This window comes from Clupea harengus, chromosome 6 (assembly GCF_900700415.2).
Source record: "Clupea harengus chromosome 6, Ch_v2.0.2, whole genome shotgun sequence".
Lineage (NCBI taxonomy): Eukaryota > Metazoa > Chordata > Actinopteri > Clupeiformes > Clupeidae > Clupea > Clupea harengus.
Window position 1 is genome coordinate 13,984,815 of NC_045157.1, and position 23,167 is coordinate 14,007,981.

A 23,167-nucleotide genomic window follows, 5' to 3' on the forward strand; every position below is an offset into this window, starting at 1 on the left:
GTTGCTGATTCAGCAGCCTAACAGCCTGGGTGTAAAAACTGTTTGTGAGTCTGGTAGTCCGTGCTCGGATGCTCCGGTAGCGTCTACCAGACGGCAGCAGTGTGAATAGACCATAGCCTGGGTGGCTGTGGTCCTTGACAATGTTCCGTGCTTTTCTCAGGCATCTACTGTTGTAGATGCCCTGCACGGAAGGGAGATGGCCGCCGATGATGCGCTCCGCTGTCTTCACCACCCTCTGCAGGGCCTTGCGATCGGCAGCGGAGCAGCTACCATACCAGGCAGTGATGCAGCCTGAGAGGATGCTCTCAATGGTGCATCTATAAAAGTTTTTCAGAGTTTTAGAAGACATGCCAAACTTCTTGAGTCTCCTCAAGAAGTAAAGCCGCTTCTGTGCAGTTTTGACCGCCGAGTCCGCTTGCATGGACCAGGTGAGGTCATCCTTGATGTACACACCGAGGAATTTGAAGTTGGAGACTCTCTCCACTGCAGCTCCCTCGTTGTGTATGGTGTTGTGACCCCCCCCTCTGTAGCTTCCTGAAATCCACAATCATCTCCTTGGTTTTGCAGATGTTTAGAGACAGGTTGTTGTCTTGGCACCATGCTGCCAAGCCCCTTACCTCATCTATATAGGCGGTCTCATCGTTGTTAGAGATGAGACCCAGGATGGTAGTGTCGTCTGCAAACTTCAGGATGATGTTGGAACTGTGTGTTGCCACACAGTCCTGTGTGTACAGGGAGTACAGGAGGGGACTGAGTACGCAGCCCTGGGGGGCCCCGGTGCTCAGGGTCAGTGAGGAGGAGGTGTGCTTGCCCATTCTCACCACCTGGGGTCTGCTCGTCAGGAAGTCCAGGATCCAGTTGCACAGGGGTGTTTTAAGACCCAGGCTCCTGAGCTTCGGGACGAGCTTGGCAGGCACAATGGTGTTGAATGCTGAGCTGTAATCCACAAACAGCATTCTCAAATATGTGTTACCCTTTTTCAGGTGGGAGAGAGTGGTGTGTGTTGCAAGGGCGATGGCATCATCTGTTGATCTGTTTGTGCGGTATGCAAACTGAAAGGGGTCCAGGGTGTTTGGAAGGGTGGAGCAGATGTGGGTTGTGACCAGCCGCTCGAAGCACTTCATGATGGTGGAAGTCAGTTCTACGGGGCGGTAGTCATTTAAGCAGGTGATGGATGATTTCTTTGGTATGGGGATGATGGTTGCCTGCTTGAAGCAGGTGGGGACTTCAGACAGATGTAGTGAGAGGTAGAATATGGAGGTGAATACCTCCGCTAGCTGGTCGGCGCACCCCCTGAGGACGCGGCCAGGAACTCCATCGGGCCCGGATGACTTCCGAGGGTTCACCCTTGGAGCTCTCGCCTCACGTCAGCCACAGTCAGGGACAGAGTGCAGTCGTCTCGGTCCTCGGCCAGTTTTGCGGAAGGAAGGGGGTTGGTTGCCTCAAACCTTGCGTAAAAGGTGTTGAGGTCATCAGGTAGAGAGGCGGCAGGCTGATCATCACTGCTATTTCTCCCTTTATAGCCAGTGATGTTCCGCAGGCCACCCCACATGCGTCGGGGGTCAGAGCTGAGGTAGGTGGACTCCAGCTTGTCTCTGTATTCTCTCTTTCCATCTCTGATGGCTGTCTGTCGGTCACATCTGGACTTCCCCCAAGCCTCCGGATCACCAGAGTTTTGGGCAGAGGACCGTGCTCTGAGTTTGGCACGGACATTACCATTTACCCAGGGCTTTTGGTTTGGGAAAGTCCTAACACTGACCCAAGGGACGACATCATCGATACATTTGGAGATGTATGAAGAGACAGAGTCTGTGTATTGTTAAGTTTAAACTAAATCTACGTGTTGTTTTACAGAGAATCAAGTGAAGAGGCCGCCACACAGAGCAAAAGTTTGAGTTGAGTTTACTGAGTCTTAAGAGGTGTACAAATACAGTCTTAGGTGAGTTCACAAAGAGCTCTGTCACCTACGACTGGAGAATGCATTCTGACATCATTGTACACAGATCGGTCTTTTTAACCTCAGTCGCCACAATGTTGCTTAATCATGGATCCCCTGAGGAGCTGTAACTAACTAACTCCTTAACAATGGGGTCTCAGTTTGAGAAGTCCAATTCTCACAGTTAAACTATTAATCTTATCTCGTTCATGTCCCGTGGTGTTCTTTCTGACCTAAAAAGTTCTAAGTTACGGCCACTGTCACTGCTGGCCCGTGCTGGCCCTGTCAAATTCACACCAGCAGCGATACCTCAGGGTAATAGGCCTCTTTTCTTAGCACGGTGAAATTAGTTATTCATTTGTTTGCTGTTTGAGCTAAATTGCTTGACATCAACTGAACTGCTTGTTGATGACTAAACATTGGTCAATAAACTTGATTTTCTCTTACAATCCCTCCTTTGACCTCATTTATGAGGTCAACACCACACTCACGCAAGCACTAAAAAGCAGGGTTACATTTTGGGGTGGTTTCTTAATTACTTTACACAATAATATCAAAACACCCTCCTTTCGCATTCTAGCACAGCAAAAGCATAATACACCTCCAGGCGCTTACTCTGTCGCGGGGATACCTGCCCCCGTCAGGTATCGATTTACCATAGCTTTGGTAGAACCGCTCGCGCTTTTCACTTGAGGTCTGCCCTCAGAGCGCAACCTTTTAGTGTCTAAACACCTATTCTTATGAAAAAATAAAAAATACAATTGGGTATATTGTACCCACGGTACCATGCAATACTACAGTATATATTTGACCTGATCCATGCTCCATCAATTGAAAGTTTAAATTATGCACTTCCTTTAACTATTGTCTATATAGTAAGTAAGACCTCTCATAATACAGGCATTTACTAAAAACAAATTAACTATGTAATACATTTAACTATGCATTCCTTTATGTATGATTAAAAAAATACGATTATATGTTGGAAAAATGAGAGACAGAAAGATAAGGGACAAAAAGAGATCATAGGCACATTTGACCTAAACAATGCGATTATGTGTGGGAAAATGAGGGAAAGGAAGATAAGACAAACAGAGAACATAAGCAGAGTATGCACAGTATGCACTCCTATACTGAAATCCTAGCACATAAGCCAAATAGCCAGCACAGTTAAGCCAACGCATCCATTCATACGCACTTTCATTCCCTGTCACCTAATACTGCCGTCTACGTTTTTTACGCTTATGCTTCTCCCTACTTTCCCATGCCTCCATCTCTCTCATCTGTGGTTCACGCCAGTAGAAATGTTCCATGATTGCGAACCAGTCGGACTGTTCACTCTGCGCAGCCGCATTCAGCTCCTCCTTTCTCCCCTCCGTCTCATCCTGAAAGAAATTGACATCCACATCCTTCCCTCTAACCACTTCCAACACATCCATCCTGCTCCATCTCCATAGCCATGCTTACAGTAGTGCTCTATTGTGCGAGTAGCTATCAGCGTGGCACCTCCCACTGCTACTCTTAGAAACACTCGTCTCAACCATGTTCCCCACTTCCAGATCATTTAGCCAATCTATCAGGGGGTTGTTGTTTGTTAGATAATTTTAAATTCCTGACTGTTTTACTATGAGTAGGTTAGTCAGACTCATGTTTCTTAGTTTTAGCCAGTGCACAGTGTGAGAAATGATACCAGTTGATACCTGATCTCCTATGATCACTGGAAGTATTTTCAAACAGCCTTGGTCTTCTGTCTCCACACCAGTCCGTACCTGCTGGGATATCAAGTTAATCATCCGGCCAAATCATTTCTTACTACAGGGGTCCAAGTAGACAGAGGTTTGCCTCTGCCCACTAATTTTCTGGGTGCTAAATAATGCTGTGTAAAGTGTGTGTAATCAAAAGAGTGTGCGAAAAGTGTGTGCGAAGGTATGTGTCCGGGTGGGCGTGTGGCCCCCCTCCTTTCTCCTTCTTCAGCGCAGGGAGTATAGCGTGTGAACCATGTGTGTGTGTCTCTCTCCGAACATCCTATCACTTCGGGAAAAAGCAACATTCTATATTTAAAATGATCTAACTCGGGAACGCTAGTTCGCCATTTCATATGACCCCACTCCTGGTACCATTTCACGTCTTCTGTTTCACGTCTCAGTTCACTTTTTTAGTTCAGTCCACTTCAGTCTACTGTCTACTTTTCCCAATTATGCAGTATCAGTACCCGTACTGGCCCCCATTCGCTTATGACTTAATACAATATGACTATCTCTTTTAACCACGTGGTTGGTTCTGATTCAAAGGCATCTTTTACTCCACATCTCACAACACTATGTATTAACGGGTACTACGTATCAACTACAGTTTTATGTATTAAGAATTTTCTTTTCATTAGTCTCAATACAGGCGTGTGTGCAAAGACGTACTCAAAAGTAATGAGTGAATTCGCTTTCTTAAAAATCTCCTCTGTCTGTTTCGCGACCTTGCGCGCTCGCTGTCAGGATGAGTGATCGAGCCCCCACCTTTTTTACTCACTAAGCTTCTGGGCTTTTTCCTTTTCTTCACCCCTCCTTCTCCTCCATGTACGTTCTCTCTTTCTTTCCTTGTGTGTGTCAGGGCATAAATGAGCAAACAGCCCCCACCCTTGGTGCTCCGCTACTCAAACAGCCCACACCCTCAGGATCCTGTCTTTCTCCGTCTCTGTCCGTTTCATAGAGGAGAATAGAGAATTTACCCACTATACCCTTATTATTTTATATACACTATGGTGTTTCCCCCTAACTTTATCAGTTAACATTGTTGGCACTGTTATACAGGCTCTCATTGCTCTTCCAACTTCGACTAAGTTTAATGAATTGCTTTGCACTAATTCTAAATTCCTTAGTGCATTTATCCGCTCCCCTCGAGGGATGCGGCACTTCTTCAACTCCTTTTATCATTTTCTGCATGTGTCCCGTGTCGGTAAACATAAATCTTAACTCCGCTCCTCTACCCCTGCGGACCTCTAGGCAATTCGATTATTGAATAAAGATTTCCGGCTGATCAGACCAAAAAATCCTCATCCTCAAATCGAGCTGCACTTGTATTATGTTATTTAAGCAGTATTGTCATCATTATCATACACCCTTCTTATTTCTCTGCCTTATCAGGCTTCAGTGATGGTGTCTTTTCTCCGCTACCCTTTCTTCCTCTCGCTCCGATCACCCACTTTATGTCTCTTTGGTGGGTCTGACAGACCCAGGGAATAGCATTCTTCTGCGTAATGTGGTGGGAATCCGCAGCAGTAACAATGAACCCGACTCATGTCCATTTGTGCAGGTGGCTCTCTTTGTTGCGGTCGTGCAGAATGCACCGCTGGTTTGCCAAACCCAGTGACTTTTGCCCGGCTGCGGGGCGCTTGGAAAATTGGATCATTTCGGAAATTTGGAAATGGAAATTTCGCGGGTTGGGTGGATACCACTGTCGTCGTGTTTGGCTCCACTACTAAATCCTGTGTTGTTCCGAATCTAACTAAAGTATAATCACCAAAACCACCGTCAGCTTCTCTTATTCTGCAATCTTTATTTGGTTCAACTCATCTGCCATGACTTAACCTGCTTGTGCTACTTTCCCTTAGTCAATGGCTAAAGCGAGTTTTGGATTAATTACTGGTTCAATTAGTTGTAGTCCCACTATTAGTCCCCCACAATAGTCCCCCCACTCTTTCTGGTCCACAAACCGTACTTGCATTCATCCACAAATTGAACTGGGGAGGATATTTGTGTTATCCTTCCCCACCAATGTGCTGCTAAATCGATCTAGCACAATTTCCAGGTCCTTATATCCAATTGGACTTATTAGTTTAAGGTCTTTTATATCCAATTTCCTCTTTGTTTTTTTTTTTTTTTTTTTTTTTTGATTTGCTAGAAAAAATAGCCTTGTTTCGCTTGTCACGTGCTTAATTATTTACAGCTGCTTAACCACCGTGTGTTAGGACCTTCGTGAGGGTCTCGCAGGAACCAGCCGTAACCTTTCAGCACGTTATGACCCGCAAACAAGGCTACTGAAACACAATGAGCAAGTCTGAGCGCCACCAGTCCGTTAGACCCGTCGGACCCAAAAGTCCATACGAATCAAGGAATCCTTAATCCTCCGAACGTACAAGCACCTCAGCCTCACAGTCGTATCTCTTGTTATTATAATACTCCTACTATAACTCTCCAGTACTTCTTTTTCAGCCACAGCCTCTGGCGGCTATATGACTGAGATTCTATCTCAAGTTCGCCTCCGATCAAAGGCACAGCCACCACACGATTTTTCCAAGCGTGATGACTAAAACAACACTTCAGCAACGAAGCTGAAAACCTAGAGCTCTGTCTGATTTGGAGATCAAAGCCTCTTCCAGGCAACTGAATCTCTTCTTTTCCTCTAACCCAGGAGGATGTACGTCGCCAGTTATGGACTAAGAACAGCTAAATGGCCCAATTAGACCAATCAGTCCCTGCTCGTCAGCGTTACCATTCAGCGAGACGCGTCTTCGTACACCTTACTGTCTAGGAAAATTTGTACCACACAGGATTTCTACCAAATAGTCCCACACATCGACTATCCGACCGCACAGGATTTTGCAGACTAGACACACAAGGCCTATCTGACCGCACAGGATTTTTACAGTATAGACAACTAATCTATCTGACCGCACAGGATTTTTTACAACATAGACAACTAATGACTATCTGACCGCACAGGATTTTTGATGTTATACAGTATAGACAACTAATGACTATCTGACCGCACAGGATTTTTGATGTTATACAGTATAGACAACTAATGACTATCTGACCGCACAGGATTTTTGATGTTATACAGTATAGACAACTAATGACTATCTGACCGCACAGGATTTTTTTTACAGCATAGATAACTAGTCTATCTGACCGCACAGGATTTTTGATGTTATACAGTATAGACAACTAATGACTATCTGACCGCACAGGATTTTTGATGTTATACAGTATAGACAACTAATGACTATCTCACGCACAGGATTTTTTTTACAGCATAGATAACTAGTCTATCTGACCGCACAGGATTTTTGATGTTATACAGTATAGACAACTAATGACTATCTGACCGCACAGGATTTTTTTACAGATAGACTCACACGGTCTCTATCTGACCACACAGGATTTTTTACAGCTCAAGCCCAATTCTTTGTCCACCCCACAAAACCAGTCAACCCTGCTGCTACGCCCACAGGTTCCCAGATGACAGACAAAGACTATATGATCTTTCTAAGCTATGGACAATTTAATTAAATAGGTTTGTCCTTACCTTTTTCGTTCAGTGCTGCAGCTCTTTGTTTGTCATCAAAGGACCCCACGGAAGCTTCCCCGGAGTTCAGCTCCACTGGTCAGCCAGGCCCGGCTCCCCACTCGAATCTCTGCACGTCGGGGTTCACCAGCTGTTAAGTTTAAACTAAATCTACGTGTTGTTTTACAGAGAATCAAGTGAAGAGGCCGCCACACAGAGCAAAAGTTTGAGTTGAGTTTACTGAGTCTTAAGAGGTGTACAAATACAGTCTTAGGTGAGTTCACAAAGAGCTCTGTCACCTACGACTGGAGAATGCGTTCTGACATCATTGTACACAGATCGGTCTTTTTAACCTCAGTCGCCACAATGTTGCTTAATCATGGATCCCCTGAGGAGCTGTAACTAACTAACTCCTTAACAATGGGGTCTCAGTTTGAGAAGTCCAATTCTCACAGTTAAACTATTAATCTTATCTCGTTCATGTCCCGTGGTGTTCTTTCTGACCTAAAAAGTTCTAAGTTACGGCCACTGTCACTGCTGGCCCGTGCTGGCCCTGTCAAATTCACACCAGCAGCGATACCTCAGGGTAATAGGCCTCTTTTCTTAGCACGGTGAAATTAGTTATTCATTTGTTTGCTGTTTGAGCTAAATTGCTTGACATCAACTGAACTGCTTGTTGATGACTAAACATTGGTCAATAAACTTGATTTTCTCTTGCAGCTGATGGGGACATCAGTGAATACTGTATCACAAAACATCTGCCAGTCTGTTGTATCAAAGCAGTCCTGTAGAGTGCTAATGGATTCAGCACTCCAGCGTTGAACTGCCCGAAAAAAAGTTTTTTCCGGTTTTAGGCGTTGCCTGTAGGTACGGATTAGCATGATGGAGGTGTGATCCGACTTTCCAAAAGCCGGGCGGGGGAGGGGTTTGTAACTGTTCCGTATTTGCGTGTAGCAGTGGTCAAGAATCTGCTCGCCCCGGGTGGGAAAGTTTATATGTTGATGGTACTTCGGTAGTACTTTCCTCATGTTAGCCCTATTGAAGTCTCCAACAACAATAGAAACTGCCTCAGGGTGAGCATCCTTAAGTCCATAGAGTAGTAGAGTAGACTGTCTGATCTGCCTCTGTATGTCATTGTCGAATCAGGTAACAGTCATTCAGTCAGCCTAAAGTCGTGCTTCAAATGGCCCTGCCCCTTCTGGGGCGATTTGGGGCGAAATGAAAATCGCCCCAGACCTCTCCCATTGACTCCCATGTTAAATCCATTTTTTTCACAAAACAGAGCTCTCAATGCATTCTCTATGGCTTCCGGGAGGGCTCGCCCCTCCATGTCGTGTCATAAGTAATGGACGTAAAAGCCTATATACGAACGTCATACTGCTTCGACAGAGGCATATTCTGTTAAGATGGCTCCTGTTCAGTGCAACAACTGGATTCACTCTTTGACAGAAACTCCTTTTTAATCGGCGTACTAATGAAGATAAATTGACAACAAAACAATTAGGACTTCCTAGACCAAATGTATCCATTCAACAGGTTTCTACAAAGGGAGGGAAATCCTACATCCAAGAATTGGAACGAAAGAAAATCGCGGTCGTGAAGTGGCTAACGCGGTCTGTATTTCTATATACCACTGTCACTTTTCATAGGTTTCACAGTGTGTTTCACAGTTCGCTTCTTGCACTAACACTGAATTATTTTTTATGTGATGACTTATTTTGCTTTTGTAAGCCAATACTTTCAAGATCAGTCAATAAATATTGTTGGTTTTGACTTATGTTACCCCTTCTTTATGTTGTTACTGGACATATCATGTGTCCTGTTAAGCTATGTTACATCATACAACATTTGAGACACGTGGATAATGAAAAAGTGGGATAATTTAACACATCATGTTTGCTTATGAATGCTCCTGGATGCAACTTTCTTCCAGAGCTTTCCACCTGTAACTTGCTACTCTAGCTATGTAGCTATGCAAGAGGGGACATATTACTGTTGTGTGCTGCCAATAGTGGACAAAAAGGTATTGCTGTATGAGTTAATCAGCTAACTTAATGTACCTACTGAATGGGTCGCCTTAATCATTATCCAAAAAATTGCCCCCCCTGAGTTTTTTCAGGAGCCGCCACTGATACCTACAGTTAGGTAACAGGTTAGTTTTGTTGATGACTAGCAATAAAAACGTACCAGAAACTGCAAGGTTGTATGTGTCCCTTGCATTTTGCGAATGAGAGATCCGTGACCATACATTCCACTTGTCTTAGATGAACGGCAAGTTGATTTTCCATCTTTCATCAATTGTGGTTTTCAGTATTGTATTGTGTGATCGTATTGTGATTTATACCATCTTGTGCCTAAAATACAGTGTAGTTCAGCTATCCTTATTGCTTCTCTGAGGCAGTGGAATAATATACTGTTAGGTGAAAATTCACCCTAGTTACCTCAGGACTCCGGAGCTGCATATAAGTATATTTATTAGACAAACAACAATTGCAATCGGGCTCACTCCCAGCACAAGGCTGAAAGTGAAGCAATGATAAACACATCGCACCAGGTTTATATAGACAGAAGTTTAGCGTTCAGCAGGGATAACCACGTGATGATGGATCTCTGACGTCTGAGGCAAGGATGGAAGTTTTGCACAAGGTTGGAAGAAGCACAGTTCTACCCTTGATACCACCTCTGGTCTAAACATGCTCTTGTAGATATGCAGACTAAGTGGCACCTAATATTCTAAGTTACACACACGCAGAAACACAGAAAAGCCATGTTCCTGCTTACATAGGTACATGATTTATATAAGGTAATTAATAATACAAGGCACTTGATTATTATATTCTTAAGTCATTAACAGTGTTTGGACATTATCTCCATCATATACATTTTACATTTCATCTGACACTGTCAAAACTTGTTGACAGGTTTTAGTTCCATCCTACATTTTAAAGTTTGGCAGTGTTTCATCATACTTATTTGAAAAAGGTACTATATTTATCAGATAATTTTATTGCACTGCTTCTCTCACTTGAGTTTTCTCAAGGATCTGTCATTTAAAATATTTCAAATTAATTTGACTTGATCTGACCTTTGCATTCTGTGTGAATAATTTCCTCTATTTCCTGTATTTACAGTCAACAATGTCTTCTACAGCCCGTTTCGGCAGGAAAGTGCCTTTCTACATCCTTTTTGTTACTTGTGGACTGATACATTTGCTGCTGTTTTTAAAGACCATTGGCAATCATCAATCAACAGTCTGTCCAGCTTATGTTGGAAAGGTACCTACTGTGAAAGAGACACATATTTCATCAGTGATTCAAAAGTCAGAGAAACCCATTCTTTTGATCTGGTTGTGGCCACAGCATGTGAAGCTTTTTGAAAAAGACTGCATGACCTATTTCAACATAGACAGCTGTGTTCTCACATATGATCGGTCCCTGTACAATGTTGCAGATGGAGTCTTATTTTTTCACAAGAGCATTGCATGGGATCTCAGTAATCTTCCTAAGGATCCACGGCCAGCATTCCAAAAGTGGGTTTGGTTCAACATTGAATCTCCAACCAACACAGCCAGAAAAGCTGGACTGGAAAACTTGTTCAACCTCACTTTGACCTACAGACGAGACTTGGACATCAGTGCTCGCCATGAATTGAGCATTGTGAAAAGTCCGGAACAATTTGTGTGTCCCCAGAAAAACAAAATTGTTTGCTGGATTGCAAGTAATAGCATACGTATCAGTGGCACAACAGTCCGACTGAACTATTACAACGAACTAAGGAAACATATCGATGTGAATGTGTATGGTCGAGCTGTCTCAGGAGCAAGTTCTCTAAGCGATGAAGACTATTATTCTACTATTGCTAGCTGCAAATTTTACCTGGCCTTTGAGAACTCCATGCATATAGACTACATCACAGAAAAGTTGAATGGACCAATGGTCGCTGGGACTGTGCCAATAGTTTTAGGCCCTTCCAGGGAGAACTATGAACAGTTTATTCCTGCAGACTCATTCATCCATGTTGATGACTTTTCTGATCCAAAAGCATTGGCTGAATACCTGCTTCAGTTGACTCAGAACAAAGACATGTATATGCGTTACTTTGCATGGAGGCAATACTTCAAAGCTACACCTCATCTTCTACCTCCCTGGCCTAAACAGCCTATTTGTGCTGCCTGTGACCATATTGCTAAGGATAACACCTTTAATGTGGTCCACGATCTTTTCTGGTGGTTCCATAAAAATGTTAAGGGGAACCAGTTGAAGTAGATGTTAAGGTCTATTACAGTGTTTTACGATTGAATAAACACTAAAATCAAAAGTTTTACACAATTATTAAAACCTACATTCAAGGAGCAAAACATCTGCCCAGATTTGCACCACTATAAGCACAATGTCAGCTCACACTTTTTGCAAAACAATACACAGTGATTTGCAAAACACTAAACACACTTGTATACCTTTTACACAGAAGTATATCAAGATGTCACTTCCTTGCAATTCCAAAGCACTGACTGTGAAATTACCACACCTATGAGCCATTGTTTAAACACAGCCATCAAGTGCGCAAACACATGATTGCTTAATTGTAGACACACAGAGTCAGAAGAAGAAGAGTGAGGGGGAATCTACGGAGGAGGAGGAAAAGGAGGAAGAGGCAGAGGCCATGCCAAGGCCGAGGTGGAGGTAGAGGAAGAGGAAGACCTGAAGCAGGAGGAAAACGTGCTCAAAGAAGAAGAGGACCACATTTATCAAATGATATGGGTATATGGAGAGAAATTAATTATATTTTCATCAGCCTGCTGCATTGGCCTTGTGTAGTGTTTGGTGAATTTATTGTATATTTTCACTTTCTCTGTGTACTTCACTTACACTACTCCAATCACTGAGAAGTAGAATTGCTAAAAGTGCTTTTGGTTTGCAATAGCAGTGTGTTACTGGTACAAACAGAAATAAGTCATATGCAACGTGTGTGTTTCAAATGGTAACAAAATATGGTTTTGATAATTTAGTGTATAGTTTTTACAAGAGTGTTTCATTTTGCAAAGGATCTGAGGTGTTTTGCTAATTATGTTGTGCTAATTGTGTGTAGTGTTTTGAAAAACAAAACGATCAAAATTGTGTTTAAGCAATCGAGAAAAACTGTAGGACTTATTTGTCTTTAACTTAACTTTACATATGACATGAATGTATTCATTGTTGGTTTCATCTTATTATAAATATAAGTGAAAAATGTTAGAAAATTGGCAACGAGTGCAAAACATAAAATTGTTCCATTTCTGCTAATGTTTCTGTTGTGGGCTTTAGGTTGTTAAGCGATTTATTTCTTTACTAAGTTTTACAGTTTGCTTTCTGAAAAAAAACTCCTTCAAAATGATGGTCACATGTAGATGTCTTTGGTTATTGCGTTGACTACTGCTAGTTTGTTATCCTAGACTTGCAAATCTGGAAAAGATTTAAGCATGAAACATTTTTCATTTGTGTGAATGTGTAAATTTCTATGTAGTATAATGTATTTAATGCAAACATTTTTTGGATATAATCGTGACATAAGTGTATTGTGTATTAATATTTTAACATTGACTTAAACAAAAGACCATGATAGGCAGTTGTATTTAGACTTATAGGCTGCCATTGTTATGTATTTTGTTGGCATGGTGTGGATTGGCCGAACTGCCCTTGAGTGTACTACTGCCTTTTGTAACATGGTTGCCAGAAATTAATATGATTCATCTGTAATTTTTAAAGAAAATTATTAAACTTCTTTCACGTCTATGGATGGTTAGATCCTTTCGACTCAAGACACTCCATTGGTTAGTTAGTTGGTTAGTTAGTTGGTTCTATCAACATTTCACAGAGGGTTAGTGGTTAATTTTGAAATTTGTGAATTATATGCTAAGCCCAAAATATTAAAGAAAGGATACTGATAGAAACTAAACACATTACTATTTTATTGTATTATTTTATCACTATTTACTGTTCTGTCCTGTTTCTGTATTATAAGCTTGCCCTCCTGTGTGTGAGAGGGTATCTGTGTGTTCCACCATCTGTATTGACCATCTGCTTACACCAGCAGGCCCTATGTTGAATAATCTTGCACCTTAGCAGACATCCCATTCTTCCCCTAACTGTGTGGAATAAACAACATGTATTCCTAATATTTGGCGCAACACTCTGTTCCTCACTGTTACATCCCCCACAGATCTAGCTCTCCCATAGGTAGCTGAAAAATGTACTAGTGAGGGCCAAACCATAGTGGTATCGTGTATGAAATCTTTGGATTTACCTAAATCTACACATTCAAAATGTGTTGTGTAACAAGTTCTGTGCATAGATTTCCCCTTATAGGATTGGTTTGCGTCTGTCTGTTCTGATGATTATCCTTTAAAATATCTTCAGATTTGTTGTCAAAGTCTGACAATATTTGTACTTTATTTACGCTATAATCCACCCCATATTCAATATTTATTACTCAATGTATCATTATTTTCTTTCATTTACATCACAAACAACTACTGAAGAATCCAGCTTACTTGTTACCTGTAGCTATGTGTAGCACCATCCAAAGCAGAGCTCCAACCATCCCTAAATTATGATGGCACAACCACTGAATCATATTGCAGGATGTGTCAAAATACTCAATCTATGCAGTAGTATAAAGTTTGCATAGAAGAACATTCATTTAGTGAGATGGGAAAGGAGAAAGTGTTGCTTTTATTTGAATTGCCAGACTTCATAAGCCAAGTATAGTATAAATCAACGGACATTTTACTGTATAGGTGTAATTTATAAAATAACAGGTGGAACTGACTGTCACGGGAAGTAACGGCTCAGGTAGGTGTTTTCAATGACACCGAGGTTTATTGGGCATTCAGCCAGGGAACAGGACACACAAAACAGAGAAGACTAATACCAGAGAGAAAACTCTCAGAAGTCCTAAATAAACCACTAAACTAAACACTGAGTCATTCAGGAACACTAAAACAAGACTAGAATAGAGAACAAAACTTAACTAAACTACACAGAGTCACACTCTGGAACACGAAAACCAGACTAAACTATGAACTAAAATGGCAAAACAGATACTTAGGTTCAGACTGGGAAAGAGACTGCGGGAATCAAACTAAACTGAGTCCCATCGTCTAACGTGCTTAGCCCCTTAACGCTGGGAAAAACAGACGGGAAACTAACAACAATAGACAAACATACACGGAAATAACCATTAACTGATTATTTATTGATACTGAAGGCTGTAATGTGTAAGTACTCAGCTGTCAGCACATAACTTCAATTTCAGAGCAGTTATGTGTCACTGTCAAGAGTATGTCGAAAATTAAACAGATTTGTTTCAAACACATTAATTGGAAACCTTTTGGTAATAAGGGGATACTGGGGAAATGTCCTATGGCTTCGGTCAAGGCATATTCTGTCAAGATGGCTAACGTTCAGTGCAACAACTCGATTCGCTCTTTACTTGGAAAGAAACTCCTTTTTAGTCGGCGTACTAATGAAGATAAATTGACAACAAAACAATTAGGACTTTCTAGACCAAATGTATCCATTCAACAGGTTTCTACAAAGGGGGGGAAATCCTACATCCAAGAATTGGAAATCGTGGCTATAGCAGGCTGTGAAGTGGCTAACGTGGTCTGTATTCCTAAATATCACTTTTCATAGGTTTCAGTGTGAATGTTCGCTTCTTGCACTAACACTGAGTTATTTTCTATGTGATGACTTATTTTGCTTTTGTAAGGCAATACTTTCAAATTGGTGGATCCAAATGTTATAAAAAAAACATATATGATGTAATTTCTTTGTAATCATCCAAAATAATGTTAAGTGTATGGGTATTTTTCCAAGTAGGCCACTGACTGGTCAATATGTGCGATGCATTGAGTGGGCAACGCGCCGTGTATTGAGTGGGCAGCGCGCCGTGTATTAAGTGGGGCGGTCTGACAGTAACTCCCGGGCCACTTTTTTCCCTCAGTCCGCCCCTGCCAGTAGGGGGTAGTCATACACTGGTGTAGTCCACACTGTTCGGGCTCTAGGTCTATTGAACTCTGTGGTAAAGCTAAGGTCATGCCCTGTGGTCTTTCATAGAAAAAAATGTTTGTGCTGAATTCTAGCTCTACAAGTATGTTTTGGTATAGTCAAACTTTGGAACACAACCTTTCAAAGCCCCTCACAATGCTTCTTGTTCTTGAGTCAGCTATATAATATATTGTTTAACCATATGCATGTTATATTTCACATTCCCTTTTTTGCTAAACACGCCTTTACATCCTTTAACTCATTTTGATTATATTAATTCAAAACATTATGACCACCTGCTTTATGCTTTATATGCTATGTTACATTACACAGCTCACACATCTACCTCATCAGACTAGGCAACCTTCTTCCATTGCTCCAAGATCCAGTTTCAGTGGTCATGTCCCCATCATAGGTTCTTTCGTTGGTGGACAGTTATTGGCAAGGGTCACTTTGAATGGTCGATGGCTGTGCAATCCCATATGCAGTAGGCTGTGACACTGTGGGTGATTACACATTCCCCAATTTTTCCATTCCTTATTTCCATTAAAATGTCATCCAGACCTGTGCTGCAGTAGCCCTTCTTTGGACTCACACCTGATGGGGAAGCCTTAATTTCCCTTGTGCATCAATGTGTCTTTGGTGTCCAACACTCTATTCATGGTTTGTCCGTCCTCCGCTGACTGCTGTTGCTAGGCGCTCACCACAGCTGACCCCAGTGGCCTTATTGTTTCAGAGATGTTCTCACCCAGTCCTCTGATCATAACAATGTGGCCCTTGTCACAGTGCCTCAGGTCTTCACACCTGCATATTTGTCCCGCATCCAGCATGTTGACTATGAGTTTCCCCTGTTCCTCTCCCCTCTGATGTACCCTAGACACTGACAAATGGGGTTGTTACAAGTTCACCAGCATTATTCACTTCATCTATGAATGGTCATAATGTTTTCGCTCATCTATGTACATGGAGTAGTTCATAAAGCTACTTATCAAAAACATAACCACAGCATGTCAGGCTTTTCTCGGGGATTGAACCCGAGTTGCTGGGTCTGGGGGAACCAGCGCTTAGCCCAGTGTGCTAATGAGAGGACCCAGTTGCAGGATGTTGAAAAGGATTCTTTATTACAAAACGGCGGTAATCCAAAACACAGGAGAGCAGTGGAAAATCCAAAAACACAGAAGATATGAATCCAGGGCAAAAGGCCATAAACTAAAGAAGCTACTAAAAGTGTAGCTATCAGAGGAACTACGCCCTAACAGCGAGAGGCGGTGCTTGAGAGCAACGCGTCTAAAAGCAGTACGAGAACTGCACAGGACACAAACCTTGAACTCGTGCTAGGCATAGCGAGGAAACACTAACGACCCGATGAGGGCCACAGAGATTAGCCAGGAATTTATACCCTAGCTGATAGGGGGAAGTGACAATCACAAAAACGCGAGACAGGTGAGAGCACACAATGGGGAACAGGTGAGAACACAAATCACAATGGGGAACAGGTGAGGGCACACAAAGACAACAAAGGCACATGTGGACACAAATGAGTTCATGATGTCCCTTTGGCCACCAGAGGCTGCCAATGTGCCAAATGGTTGCCCTGAAGTCGTGACACAGCAATAGATCATAGCCTTTGAGTGTTAAGTCCTGTCCTGTCTCTTAGGTTATGTTTTCTTTATTTTATCATTTATTATGTATTCTACATTGAGTGAAGCATTTGGGGCAGTAGGTAATATATCTCATGTCAATACTGAAGTTGTGTCAAAAAAGTCTATTGTATCGAATAATAGTTGTTAAGACAGACAAACCATAAACTTCTGTTTTTGATTTTAGCTCTACTAATGGTTTACCATTGTATGTAGTCCGTGTAATTGTTTGTGTTCACTAATGTATGAACAAATATTTGTGAAGTGAACCTTATGCAATTGTTGATGCATTTGTTCACACATTAGAAACTCATCTGATGTTTAGAGAAATCAGTTCTATGTACGGAAGCAATATAGGCCACTGCACAATATCCCCTGACACAACATGCATATGCGCACAACCTTTTCAGATGATTGTGCTTGATAATTTGCTTTCATCAAATAATCCTCCATTGGCAGCTATTACAAGCATTACAGCTTGACTGCTTCTTCAGTAAATAGGTCTTGCATAATTTGGAGCAATGCTTTGGGTCTCTGCCTTGTTGTAGGATAAAGTGATCATTCAAGTGATTCAAGTCACCAGTCAAGTGAAGATTGCTTTTACTCTGTGCAAATTACATACTTAACCACTGCCAGAGCACCCCCGGATCATCACATTTTCTCTACTGTGCTTGAGAGATAGTCAAGCACTCCTCCAGTGTCTTCTCATTTGTTCTGTGCCTCACAAACCTTTCCACTCCGTGATCCAAACAACTTTGTATGTGTTTAATTGTATTTTCAGTCATCTTCCATCCAGTATCTGTTTTCTTTTGCCCATTTTAGTCTGTTCCTGCCATTGGCCAGCCTCGGATATGGCTTTTTCTTTGAAACTCTGCCCAGAAGGCCAGCAGTCAAAAGCCTCTCTACTGCTAACAATGACACTGGTATTTTAAGGGTACTATATGCCAACTGAGGACCTGTAAAGCAACTCAAAGGGTTTTATTTGCCAACTGAGGACCTGTAAAGCAACAGTTTCTCAAACTACAGATTCCGATGTTCCTATGTTCTGATGTTTGTGCAGTTGTGCACCAGGGCCTCCCACGTTGTATCCTGGCTAAAGCTGGTGTGCACTGTGCTGTGGAGGATAGCACGCCTTCATACAATATCCTCAGTTTCTTGCCAATCTCTTGCATGGAATAGCTGTAATTTCTTGGAACAATAGCAGACTGAAAGCTCTTTCTTTCTGACAATTTTTAGACCATGATTCATTCTACAAATATCCTCCAGTAGCCCAAAGAATGATTATTTACCTTTTCAACACGATCATGTAGGATGAGCTAACATGGTGTGCCATTGAGTGGAGTGACAGGAGTGATGGTAGCAGAGAAAGGGCCTTTAACCCCATGTGTAGATTTAATTCAACATCAGCCTTTTACCCCTGTGTAGATTTAATTCAACATCAGCCTTTTACCCCATGTGTAGATTTAATTCAACATCAGCCACTCACAGCTGTGATAGTAATTTACAGCATTAGCATTAACCATTAAGATGATATTATAGTTATAGTTACAGTATTTAGCAGATGCTTTTGTCTAAAACAAATGACTAAGCATTAAAGCAAATATATTTAAAGTAAAAACAATCAAGTAATAATAATAATAAAAAATAATAACAATAATAATGATAATAATAATAATAGAAAGAGAGAGCTTTGATAGAATCTAATGAGCATGCCAAACTTGAAGACATGTTGCGTAATGTGACATCATGCATGTTGCTCAGAGAATGGCCTACCTGACAGTGAGAGGACAGTGAGTGTTGCGGTTTATACTATTCAGTCAGGTGGGAGAATACAGGGGAGTGGTGAAAAGGTTGAGGATTATCATAGCAGGAAGGAGGCTATCTGTGGGGAGGGTTCAAATGCATACAGGAGAACCTGAATCCTCACCTAAGTTGTCTGAATGCTAATGAGTCTCAGCTCTTTGCTCTTATTGAGACAAAGACAAAGCACATGAACCAGAACTTGGGTTACAGAGTAAGATAATACAAAATAATGCAAGCACTTAGTTCATGTCCATCAGCTTGGAAGAAAATGACTTACCTATGTTAGCTGATATTATTATAGTTCAGACATGCTTGCTGATTTTTCAGGAGGTCTCATACTTACTATTATACTCATTACCTGTATTTTACGCTGCTTTGGATAAAAGCACCCTCTAAATGAATAAGTATCAATCTTAAAAGCAACTTGATTTAACATCTGAGGTCATTCCCTTTAGAGAAACACTGCAGTTGAGAAGGAGAGACACTTTCGTCATCAGCAGGAATGTTTGCCTTCAGCTCTCCTCTGACAGAAACGTGAAGATAGACAGAAACGTTAAGATAGACAGGTGCCTTAATTCGCTTTGTGGAAAGATGCCTATCAGGATTCATGTCTGTACTTCACAGTGTGCCAGTTCCAATCAAAACACAGGGCTGACTTCACCAATCAAAACACAGGATTGTGTTTACTAATCAAGACAGGGCTGTGTTCACCAAGCCCTTGTCGTTCACCATGAGTGCTTTTGAGTTTCATCTTTCAACCGTCATGAAAGTTTGGTGTGGTTTTCATTTAGATGATAACTACAATGTTCTCTATTATAACTTTCAACTAGAAGTACAGTGCCTCTCTAGATCTTTTATGAGAGACGTGCTCAAGGTTTGCATCGGCTATTTACAGTGCTGTTGATGCCCTTCATAACAAAGTGGTTTTGCCATCCTATTCAGCTCTTTTTCTGTGTTCCTTTGGAAATGAATCCATCTATTCATGTGCGGTATTGATTTTGGATCTCTTCCAGCAGACTGGGCCCTTTTTCGGCAGAAAGTAGTGCAATTACACTATCTTAACCTTTTGATAGATTTATTGCTCACCTTTATACAGAAAGAGTAATAACCAGGACAGATCCTTGAAGTTGAAGTTAGCAAACATATTTGAATAATGTGCCTTACCAGAGGAATGAGCAAAAGTCAGTCACAACATCGTGGTTTCATGTTGTTTTGTACGAAGATTTAGTGTTCTTAAAAGTGAGTAAGCTTACACGCTCGTTCAACGTGTCATGGCAAGGTCAGCTGTCTGTACCTCACCGCCTCACCACTGGGGTGCCCCAAGGCTCGGTGATGGGACCACTTCTCTTTGCCATTTACACCACCTCGTTGGGCCCTATCATCCGCTCGCATGGTTTTTCCTACCACTGTTATGCCGATGATACTCAACTGTTTCTGTCTTTCCCTCCTGAGGACACCACGGTCTCGGCGCGGATTTCGGACTGTCTCGCTGATATATCCACATGGATGAAAAATCACCACCTTCAGCTGAACCTGGCCAAAACGGAACTGATGGTCTTCCTAGCCAAACAGGTCATCCACCACAACATCAAGATCAATACTGACTCTTTATCTCTTGCTCCATCCAAAACAGCAAGAAACCTCGGGGTCATTATTGATGACCAACTGACCTTCACGGCCCACATCGCCTCTGTCTCCAGGTCGTGCCGCTTTGCGCTATACAACATCCGCAAAATCAGGCCGTACCTAACCCAGTATGCCACCCAGCTGCTGGTGCAAACCTTGGTGAGCTCCCGCCTTGACTACTGCAACGCCCTCCTAACGGGCCTGCCGGCTTGCGTGGTGAAACCACTACAGATGATCCAGAACGCGGCGGCGCGTCTGGTGTTCAACCAACCGAAAAGGGCACACGTCACCCCGCTACTCATCGAGCTCCACTGGCTGCCAGTAGCTGCTCGCATTAAGTTCAAGTCACTTATGCTTGCCTACAGAGTGCTTACTGGTTCTGCTCCCACCTACCTAAATGCTCTTGTAAGGGCAAATGTTACACCCAGGACGCTGCGCTCGTCTAGTGAGCGTCGTTTGGCACTGCCGTCCGTGCAAGCACGGCAATCCAGACTATTTTCATTTGTAGTTCCACGTTGGTGGAACGAACTGCCTAGTACTACCAGAGCAGGGGCGTCCCTCTCTACCTTCAAGAAGCTTTTGAAGACCCAACTCTTCAGAGAGCACCTCCCCTCCTAACTGGCACCTGACTAGCGCTTAACTTGCACTTCAGCAGTTACATTCCTGCACTTCTTTTTTTTCCTCTTTTCTAGGTTGTTGTTTTTCTAATTCTCATGTAAAGTAGTATTTATTGTTACACCATGCTTTTTTATTGCTCTTAGCTTGACTGTTCTCTCCCTTGTACGTCGCTTTGGACAAAAGCGTCTGCTAAATGACTAAATGTAAATGTAAATGTGAGTACGCTTATGAACTAGGGAGATAACCACAGAGGTGTAATTCCCTGCCATATTTAAATCTAGGCTCGTTAGCCCAAAATTCATCACACACATGAAGTTTAGAACACATCACTCTCTAAAGCTGCATTAACTTAAAAATCACAACTTGTATAATTTGGGAGACCTAGAACTCCTTCCAAACAGGAGCTCTCACTGTTGTAATTGAAATGTGTGCCATTAACATCTACTCTGTTGAACCATTAGTTACCAGTTCAGGGCTCGGACCTATAATATACAAGATTGAAATGACTATTAAAGCATGTGTTAGCGTGTTCATTGCTCCTGCTGTTCAACTGAGTGTGAGGTGCTGGCAACATGGTCATGGGTCAGATACCAAGGGAACACACATCTAGATGAAAGTAGATGTATGCATGCTGTACAGTCACTTTTGATGAAGCCGTCCACTTAATGAATAACTGTAAATGTAGACATAAGTGAATGAAGAGAGAGACGGTTAAAAGCAGACAAAACATTTATTCATAGACACTCAGCAGAAAGAAATCAACCACCTGAAAAATGTCTTCCTGATATACACTTTTTGATTGGCAGTGTAAAATAAGGCAAAAGGTTTGAGACCATGACTTTGTACACTTTTGCACCTACGATAGATAATACATTCACCATACCATGTTACCTTACATAGTTTTGATATATCTGTAGTGTACCAACATTTATTCCCAAAACAACCCCATGAACGAGAACTCGGGTATGTGCAGAGCCCCTAAGGGGACATGGGCAAAAAATACATCTTTAAAGTTTCTGGTATGCACTAGAAACCATCCCGTGCTCATGATTATGTCAGATGCTCATGTAAAAGTTTCACGTTCTTGCGAGAAAGTATACATGCGCAGCTTTCTTGTCTGTGGTGCCCACTAGAAACTTGTTTTAGAATTTTTTTTTTTGCCTCTTGTCCCCTTAAGGCTTCCGTAGGGTAGGGGATAAGCATTCACGTAGATTTAGCCAACATCCACTCCACAGATTGAAGCCAGAAACTGGGCACTCCATATAATCCTCAGAAATCATCTGAATAAGTATGCTTTTTTTTGGAGGGGGGGGGGGGGGTTTACGGCAAAGCCAACACACTACATCAATAGAATCTGATATATACTGTATTTATCTCTTTGTAATATATGTCTTCATTATGTGTACTTTATTATATATTTACTCTCTCTCATTCAAAAAATATACTTAAATATGAAAATAACAAAAAAAAATAGAATGCAGAATATGTGCATTTGTTTGTCCTTGGTAATGTAGAAAATAAACAGCACTACTCATGGGCTCAGCGTGCCCATTAGTGAAGAACAACAGGTCTATGGACATGGAACATGGATGGCTAAAGTGGACTGGCACACAGTAAGACCTAACTTTTGGAACGGCCTGATCACCTGATCACCTGATCGTGAGCGTGAAAGACACACACTGGCTACTCGGGGGTTAACACAGCAATTTCAATGTTTCCTACAGAACTCTTGACAAAGCTGGTCTGACACTGACCTCTGTACCACCTCAGCAAGATGGTGATGAGGGCACAATAAGGGGTGTTGATAAGTATCAAGTGAAATCGCAGAAGTCTCAGTGGGAATGTACAACCATTTTTTTTACCTAGTTACTTTCAGAGAGTACTGGGTTATCTTCCTGGCCAGCCGGCATCTGATTGTGGAATGGCAACAAGTGGGGGAATCGGATCAGACAGACAAAGATTGACCGGCCCTGTTCCATACTCAACTCCAATCAGGTTGGGAAAACAGATGCCTGCTGAAACATTTGTTGAAGTTGCTTTCACCTTTAAGAATATCACAGCATGTCAGAATCACCAAAAGTGCTTGAATCTAGGTTTTGAATTAAGAAAGCTGAACAGCATAAATTCTATGCTAAGCTATGCTACTTTTATCAAAAGTAACCATTATGGAAATTGTGTCCTTACTTTGCCATTAGACCGCATCCACAACTTGGTTTGCACCTACGCCACATGAATTC

The 23,167-nt window shown here is 42.0% G+C and overlaps 1 protein-coding gene and 1 long non-coding RNA gene across 2 annotated transcripts; one reads left to right on the forward strand and one right to left on the reverse strand.

The window, feature by feature from the left end:
- Positions 1–1,885: 1,885 nt before the first annotated feature.
- On the reverse strand, positions 1,886–7,959 carry LOC122132961. Its single transcript, XR_006152459.1, has 2 exons — positions 3,637–7,959; positions 1,886–3,321 (listed from the first exon to the last, which is right to left on the reverse strand). It is a non-coding gene; the product is annotated as an uncharacterized LOC122132961 (long non-coding RNA).
- Positions 7,960–10,267: 2,308 nt separating this feature from the next.
- Positions 10,268–11,542, forward strand: LOC105892638 (4-galactosyl-N-acetylglucosaminide 3-alpha-L-fucosyltransferase 9-like). The gene has a single exon (XM_012818934.3). The coding sequence runs from the start codon at positions 10,354–10,356 to the stop codon at positions 11,479–11,481; it is 1,128 nt and encodes a 375-aa protein (XP_012674388.1). The 5' UTR covers positions 10,268–10,353; the 3' UTR covers positions 11,482–11,542.
- Positions 11,543–23,167: the final 11,625 nt, after the last annotated feature.

Excerpts from the sequence above, each read along its gene's own strand:
- LOC105892638 (XM_012818934.3), top strand. The coding sequence starts at position 10,354 with ATGTCTTCTACAGCCCGTTTCGGCAGGAAAGTGCCTTTCTACATCCTT.